General features: G+C 38.1%; 1 protein-coding gene and 1 pseudogene across 1 annotated transcript; one reads left to right on the forward strand and one right to left on the reverse strand.

The window, feature by feature from the left end:
* Positions 1–6,055: 6,055 nt before the first annotated feature.
* On the forward strand, positions 6,056–7,246 carry LOC110772728 (uncharacterized). The gene has a single exon (XM_021977186.1). It carries the CDS (start codon positions 6,056–6,058, stop codon positions 7,244–7,246), a length of 1,191 nt encoding a protein of 396 aa, XP_021832878.1.
* Positions 7,247–7,945: 699 nt separating this feature from the next.
* On the reverse strand, positions 7,946–8,488 carry LOC110772727 (DNA repair protein XRCC3 homolog pseudogene; annotated as a pseudogene).
* Positions 8,489–8,832: the final 344 nt, after the last annotated feature.

The following is an 8,832-nucleotide window of genomic DNA, read 5'->3' on the forward strand; positions in this document are numbered from 1 at the left end:
GAGAGGAGTGGACTCGGGGTAGCGGAGAGCTATGTTGCACCGACACTCCAAATTGATGGAGTGTCGGAGTGTCGGACACGCCGACACGCCTCCGACACGCGTTGGACACGGTCAACGGCTGGGACACGGTCAAGACACGCCGCCGACATGGTCAAGACACGGCTCCGACACGGTCAAGACACGGAAGGGACCAGATTAAAATTTTAAAAATAAAAATTGGGGTCTAAACGTGATTTTTGAAACTTTAGTGGACTGATTTGAAATATTTTTAAAAACATGGGTTAAAAGTGGAAAAAGACTTTTTTAAACCTAAATGAATCCCACATTTTTCCCTTTGTTTTCAAATTCTTTTTTTATGTTCTCTATCTCTATTTTCTTTTCTTATCTCCCTTTTCATAGCAGTAGAAGAGTTGAATTTGGTGGTGAGGTGAAGATTATTTCATCTTTTTTTTTTTTGAAGAGAAACAAAACAAGAAGGACGATTCTTTCTTGCAAATCGTGACCAAGAAGGACGATTCCTTCTTGCAAACTCAAGTTAGGCTTCACAGATTTTTAATTTTGTTTCTCTGTTGTGTTTTTTGTGTGTGGGTATTTTGTATGATTGTATCTGTTTGGAGCTTTTTTTATTTTTAATAAAAGTCTTGTTATTAGTTGTTGAGTATATTTGAATTTGTTTTATTAATTGGGTATTAGACTATTAGACATAATGAATGTGAACCATGTTTTATTTTGTTTCTCTGTTTTGATGTGTTTTGTATCTTTGTATGATTTTATCTGTATTTGGTTTTTTATTTTTAATAAAAGTCTTGTTTCTCTGTCTTGAAATATTGAGAATTAATTATTATTTTAATTGCCGTGTCCTAGCCGTGTCCGTGTCCTACTTTTTTGAGATTTTCCGTGTCGCCGTGTCGCCGTGTCGCGTTCCCGTGTCCCCGTATCCGTGTCCGTGCAACATAGGCGGAGAGGGAATAAAGATCAGAAAAGGAAAACAATGACAAAGAGAGAGTGAATGTGAGGAAATAGACAGAGAGACAAAGGGATGAAATATTGGATAGGTAAGGTAGTAGATGTTGACAAATGCGAAGAGGTGTGGAAAAAAGAGGCAAATTGTGCAAAACAAGACAATAAAGTAAAAGGGAAAAAAAAATTGGCAAGTTATTGGCGCAAAAGAGAAGAGGTAGCAATTTTTCTTCATTTATTTATTTTTATTTTTTAATGGAGTAATGGGGTAGATGATGTGATTAATTGTAATAGACAAAATAAATCGCAGTTTAAAGGAACCACTTTTGTAAAGGAACCACTTGTGTTTTGCTCACCCAACAAAATAAATAAATAAATAGTAAAGAAAATAAAGAAAAACAAGTGTTAATTAGGCAATCACAAACATCGCAGTTTTCACACACAACAATTTATACTATGTCATACATATCCAAAAATACAAGTTCGGGAGTGAGTCCTCCTACATAGAATCCAAAGTTGATGACTCACTTGCATTCTGCACCCTTGAATTCAAATTGTTCTTGCTTGGGCAACTGATTCCTAGTCCAATGGTTCAAAATTGTTACTAACAATCCTTATTTGCAATTTAGTAGTTATAACTAGCTTTAATTGCACTTTAGTCCTCACACTTGTCAATAATTTCACTTTTGTCCTTATACTTTCCTTTATTTTCACTTTGCCCCCAAATACTTTTTCCAATACATTTCAGTCTTCAGACTTATCCATAATTTCACTTTGGTCCTTACATTTTCCTTTATTTTCACTTTGGCACTTATACTTATTTTAAATTATCTTTTGATCCTTCCCCTTTCAACTTTACCTTAAGATAATTTAAATTATCTTTTGATCCTTCCACTTTTGATCCTTATACTTATTCTAGAAATCAAAGCATCTTAAAACTTTACCTTAATATTGGTCCGAAATCTTGGGTGAAGCTCCCAAAGAGAAAACTCAAACAACACTTGAAAACTAACAAAAGCTTGTTTCAGGTGTACCACTACCGAGAAAGCTACACTTGTTGGACTGCCACTATTTTTGGATATGTTGTAGAGAAAAGAGTTATGAACAACCTTCATGAAGGAAGTATTGTCATCTGAGCAAAAGAAAAGTGACATACAAGAGTGAATAAGGTATTGTACAGTGATAATAGCAGAATTCGAGGAAGTGACAAACATGCTTACCACAGACATAGCTAGAGTAGTTGGATTGCTCTGATTTGTGGATATGTCATAGTTCTAAAACTGAGGAACAAACTTAGAGAAGGACGTTTTGTCAAACGAGCACTGGAGATTAAAGAAAACCGTTGAAAACCGAGCTGCAGAAACTCACCAGCCATGGATGAACACAGAAATGTCATAGCCGGTTCGAGGTAGCTAGACTGATCTGATGATGCTCCTTTTCGGGTATGTTATAATATTCGAGCAGACGAACAATTTTAATGAAGGAAGTTTTCTGATTTGAGCTTTCAAAATCGGACTTCTAGAGTGATGAATAGCATCCACGAGTTTGGGTTTTCTAAAGAAGAAGAAGATGATGACGAACCTATATGGTGATGGGAACTGACAGAGAAAAGTAGCAGAAGCAGAGTAAAAAGAAAGTGTGTGGACAGTACCCTGTCCCCTTTTTTTTTTTTGGCTTTTAAATTCTCCTTCTTCCTTTCTTATTTTAAATTTTTTTTATAAAAAAAAAATTCCTTTTATTTATTGGCTTAATTGCTACATGCCCTTTAAACTATTGATCAAATCCCACATTTCCCTAAAGTACACACTTTGCCCCTTGACCAAAATTTGGTGTGTCACTTTCCCCTTACCATCAAAAAGCCAATCCCCATCCCTCTGTCTATGTCTCTCTCTGCCCCTAAATCTACTATCTGCACCCAAGATTCGAGCCCTCTCTTGCTGCTTCCACCGCCAACCTTAGCCCAACAAAAACCAATATTAGAGATCAAGAAGCAGCCGATGAATCATGAATGGTGAAATTAGGGATTAGGATTATATGAAGAGAGAAAGAGGAAGAGGGAGCTATGAAGGATGAGGGAATGAGTTAATCGATGGGTGGATTGGTGTTGGTGAGCGCTGGAAAGAGAGAAAGAGAAGAGAGATTTTGAGCTCGAAGAGAGAGGGAGGGCAACAGAGAGAAAATGGACATTTTTCTTACTTTTTTAAAAAAAAGGTGTTTAATAATATATTTTATTATTTTAAAATAAATTTTTCCATGTTGGAGGTGGACTCTAGTATGCCACGTCACTAAAGAGAGTGCATCCAATTGTGATTTTAATATATTGTAATCATAAGATTTTAATGTAAAAAATTTATCATTATCTTCATCACTATCATCATCTTCATCACTATCATTATCATTATTCCTCAACTTGTAAGGCATTCGACGAATTTGTGCTAAACGAAAAAGAAAAGGCTTTTTATGTGTGGAAAGGTGTGTTAGGATTTCTGAGATCATCATGATTGATTTAGTAGCCAATGCTTTAATCAATTGCTTGATTGGGTTCCAGACAGCACTTAGAAATACAAGTCCTTCCAGATTGCTTGATTTAGTATCTAAATTTTTTTGTTATGATTTTTGTGGATTGCTACCCCATATCTACAACGAGCTGGTAAATAAACCATAGGAATAGTGCTATACACGGCTTGTTTTCTATTAGATGGATGGAGCTAGATCAGATATTCAAATCTATTGCATCTATGTAACTGTTCATTTCATTTGTAATTAACTATGTGCGCTAAAAGAAATCAGTCATCATATGAAAAAAGAATTTTTTTATGGGAGCTAATGCGTGCAGTCTTGCTAATTGCATATCCACCCTAAGCAATTGCATATAAATTGTCAAGTCATACTGCGCATCTACATGCAAATACTAAAATACTAGTAATTGCATACATGGAGTCAACAAAACAACTCAACAAATAAAGGTTACTGGAATTGGTCCTAATCGAAAAAGTTTAATTTTCTTTTCATTAATTCAAGCAATTTAAGCAAACTATTACGCTGTGGGGAGATCCTGTTTAATTTCTCTTACATCTCATCAAGGACGGATCCACAGAGGAGCAAAGGTGGTCAAGTGACTCCTGCAACTCTGGGATCTACCATTAGAGGGGAGAAAATTGACCCCTGCAAACTACTCGACGAAAGTCCCCAAAGAGAGCGCAGCGCTACTCCTCCCCAGTGCGCAGCATCCTCCAGCACGCAGCGCTGCTTGCGGTTCCTTTTTTTTCTTTCCCTCCTTTTTTTCTTTCCCTCGACGTCAAAATGACGTCGTCCTATATATATTGTGTATTTTAAAGCCTATATCTATGTTATATATTAGGGAAATAGCTCAAAATGCCACCCATTTTATAATTTTTTTTCTGAAAATACCACCCCTCCCCATTTTTTTTTTTTTTTTTGCAACTATCACCTATAAATATATATTTATTGTCCACTTATTGCACACATATCACATTTTCAGAAATTTGGTTCTCTCTCAGCTCGCTCAGCCCCATTTTCTTTCTTTGTCTCTCTGTCTCTGTCTCTCTCTTTGCTCTAGCGCAGATCTCTCTCTCTCTCTCTCTCTCTCTCTCGCAGCTCTGTCTCGCTCTCTGTTCTGAATCACGAACCCCTCCCTTGACCCCATATTTTAGGTATGTCTTCTGAATAGCTGTTGGAAACCTTGAAGCTCTATTGGATCACTGAACTCGAATATGTAGTGTTGATGGTTATTTTCTTAATATCTGTTGGATTCTGTGAAATTGGTTTTATTTTGATTGCTTGGGTTTCTGTTAAATTGGTTTTGGCTGTAATTGCTTTGGGTTAGGTTTTTTGAATCTTCATGCTCATCCATCTGGGCTTTTACCAATTGCATTTAGATTACTCTGGATATTTGAATCTTGAAACTTTAGATTTTCCATTTGATGTAGTGGATTTGTAGAGTGTGATTGTGATGAATCCTTGTTCACTGATGTGTTAGTGTTGTATTGTTGTTGTGTTCTTGTTATTTTGCTGTGGTATTGCTGTTATATTGCCGTTATATAGTGTTATATTGATGTTATATTGCTGTTATATTGCCATTGTATTGCCTGGTTATTGTGGTTGTATTGTGTTAATGAAATAATTTTTTTCATGGTCAGAAATGGAGACAATTGTAATTCTGGTTTGCTATAATGGAAAATGGGTAACCTCAAAGAAGATGTGCAAATACGAAGGGGGTGACTCAAAAAGCTTAATAGTTCCACGGACCATCACATTTGCTGAACTGTTGGATCGTGTGCATTAGATTGGTAATACAAACAGCAGGGAAGACAAGGTTTGCTTAAAGTTCTCAGTTTTGGTGGCCTCGAATGAGTGGAAGCACATAAAGATTGAGGACGATGATGATGTCAAATTTTTTATGAAGTACAATTGTGAGGTAACACCTTCAAAACTAGCTCTCTTACTCGTGAGTATAGAAGATAATGGACTGACAAATGATGTAGTTGATAGTATGCATATCACAATAGATAGTAGTCGGATGGGTCGTTCTTCAGCTGCCATTGTTGAAAGCAATGAAGTAACTCAGAATGATACAAATGTTGCTGATGTGGGAGGTGATGTTGGGACAGATTTTATGGACATGATTGATTTTAGCGAGGTGGAGGAGATGCATGGTGGTGATAATGGTACTGAAAGAAATGAAGTGTCAGTGTACTCTACCCCTCCTATTTTGGGCCATTTGAACACATCTGCCCAATTGTCAATAATGCATTTAGGAGGAGAATCTGAACCCACTCGTGAACATTATTTGAGTCAAATGGGTGAACAGAACCGGTACAATGTGGTCGATGTAAATGATGGAGAAGCATATTTGGACACAAGGTATTCGCGAAGTGATTAGAATCCGAAAATTACAGTTGGGCAAATTTTCTCTAGTAAGGGAGCATTGTTGATCGAGTTATGGTTGACGGAATTCAGAGGCCACTTTGAATTTAAGGTGCAATTCTCTTGCACTAAGAGGTTGCTTTTGGTTTGTTGTCAACGTCCATGCCCATGGCAGGTTCGAGCATCGAGAATTGGAGAATAAAACTTCATGATTGTGAGGTGTACAGCTGTCCATGAATGTGATTTGAGGTTCGTACATGACGACCATCGTCAAGCAACTGCAGCACTTGTAGCCACTTCATTTAAAAGGAAGTTGAAGGATTCTCGGACAATATACACACCAAGTGACATAATGAGAGATGTGAAACACAACTTTGGTTTCACCATCCATTATTCGAAAGCTTGGAAAACAAGGGAGTTAGCTCTATTGTCCGTTAGAGGATTAGTCGAGAAGGCTTATTATATCCTTCCAGCCTATTGCTATGAATTGAAGCTTATGAATCCTGGCACAAAGACACATATCCAAACTGATGAGAACAATCACTTTGTGTATTTATTTATGGCGGTCGGCGCATGTATTAGAGGGTTTTGTTCTTCCATGCGCCCAGTGATAGCCGTGGATGCCACTCATTTAAAATCCAAGTACAAGGATGTTATGTTTGTAGCAAATGCATTCGATGGCAATCGAAATATATATCCTCTTGCTTTTGGGATCGGGGATTTGGAGACGGATGCATCATGGCATTGGTTTTTCACTAAACTTCATGAAGTCATTGGTGAGTGTCCCAATCTTGTTATCATTTCTGATCGCAATGTTAGCATAGAGAATGTGTGGAACAAAGTTTTTCCAATAGCGCAACATGGCATATGCTTTTATCATATGAAGGGGAACATGAAACGCACTTGCAAGTTGAAAAAACGTGATCAAATACTTATGCACTTTGAGCAGGCTGCGAAATCTAATTCCATTGCTGAGTTTGATTGTCATTTTCGGAAGATCAAGAGAAAGGAACATGTTGCTCAATATATTGAACAGGCTGGGTTACATAAGTGGTCTAGAGCTCACATGGATGGACGCCGCTACAATGTAATGACAACAAATATTGCGGAGTCAATAAACTCATTCCTTAGGTTTGCAAGGATGCTGCCAGTGGTTCATTTGATAGGGGAAATTATTAATCTCCTTGTGAAATGGTTTATCGAACGTCGTGAGTTGGCCATGAATTGCACAACAACATTGTGCCCCAATTTTGGTGAGAAGAAGTTGAGGAATAGGTTGGAGGATGCTGCAAGGATGAATGTCGTTAAACTAAATAATGTACAATTTAATGTTTTGGACGGTGATATGGAAGGCCTCGTGGATTTGACGAACAACAGTTGTAGTTGTAGAAAGTTTTAGCTTAAGCAGCTACCTTGCAAGCATGTAGTTGTAGTTTGCCGCTTCTTGAAACTAAATGTATACTCGAAGGCTTCTCGGTGTTATACTCGGAATACTTGGTTGGATGCTTATTCGGATAGTATCTACCCGGTACAGCCTCACGCAATGTGGGTTATTCCTTAACATATTCAAAGTCGAGTTGTGCTGCCTCCCATGGCAAAGGTCATGCCAGGCAGATGAAAGAAGCTAAAAATTCCCTCGCAAGGAGAGGGCACCATTACAAGAAAGTGCTCAAGGTGCGGTTCCATAGGCCACAATAAAACCACCTGTAAAAATAATATTCCACGGCGCAATGTATCTTAGACAATATGATTTCTGTTGCTTTGTTAGGTAATGTCAACTTTAATTTTATTTGTGGTGGGTTTCGTGTTTGTTGAATGTGAATTGTGTTAAATTTGTATAATTTGGGTTGTATTGCTATACAACATGCTATGTTCCCTATTTATTGTGACAGTATCGCTATCATATTGTAATTTTATTGCCTTCAGATTGTCATTATATTGTACATTTATTGTACTGGTATTGGTATTGCAATGTAAACTGTGAGTACGAAATTAAAGGGCCTAAAATGTAACTCCAAATGGATCCAAAACACTAAAGTTCTTAGAATTCCATTATAACACAGTTACCGTGATACTCCTACTACACCTTCTTTTCTTATTACAAATTCAGCCGATGCATGGGGCAAATGGGGGGAAATACAAGGTCAAATGTCCTATGTGTTTGAGTAGATATAATTGGTGAAGGAGCATTACGACTGTTAACCCCAACAGATTGCAGATGTCTTGCTAAGAACACCCTTGAATTTATACAATGTGCCCAAGCCAGTCCCAAAGTTGCACTCACCCGTCTGCCTGATGTGTGCAGGCACTCCAAGTTTCCCAACCTCACCCCATTCACTCCATCATGTGGCCCAATAAAATCCACCACTTGGTTAGTGACAACCACCGCCAACCCAAACTTATTTGCTAAAGCCTTCAATGTCCCAGATATCTTGAAGAATATTTCATACCACCGTTTCAAATCTGTCGGTGTTGTCTGATATTGTGATCTGAATAATGCAGCAATGGAATCAATGACAATGAGTTTCACAGGTAACCGGGTGTGATTAATGGCAATAAATGCTTGTATGTCTCGAAGGACATGGATGAGTTGTTGAGCATCATGAACGCCATGAACATATATGTCTTCCAATGGCTCCATCCCTATTAAGTTGGGGTATGATGCATGATAAAGGTTGCCTAGTTGTTGCAATCGACGAAATGAGAAGCTGAATTCTGTGGATATGTAGAGGGAGGAGCCCCCTAGTCCGTCATGTGAGGGTGCGAGCTAAGCTCTAACCATAAGTTGGAGACAAAGTTGCGTCTTTCCGGAACCGGTCTCCCCTACCAATTCTGTTATGGAGTTGCAGGGTATCCCACCGCCCAAGCAGCCATCTAGTATTGGGCATCCGATGGATAATTTAGGGGTTGAAAGAGGAAGGAGCATGAGGTTTTGTGGTGTCATGTTTCTGTAATTTAAGGTGGGATGTGATGGTGATGCAAGGC

Source organism: Prunus avium, chromosome 2, assembly GCF_965620075.1.
Source record: "Prunus avium chromosome 2, drPruAviu1.hap1.1, whole genome shotgun sequence".
NCBI classification, from domain to species: domain Eukaryota; kingdom Viridiplantae; phylum Streptophyta; class Magnoliopsida; order Rosales; family Rosaceae; genus Prunus; species Prunus avium.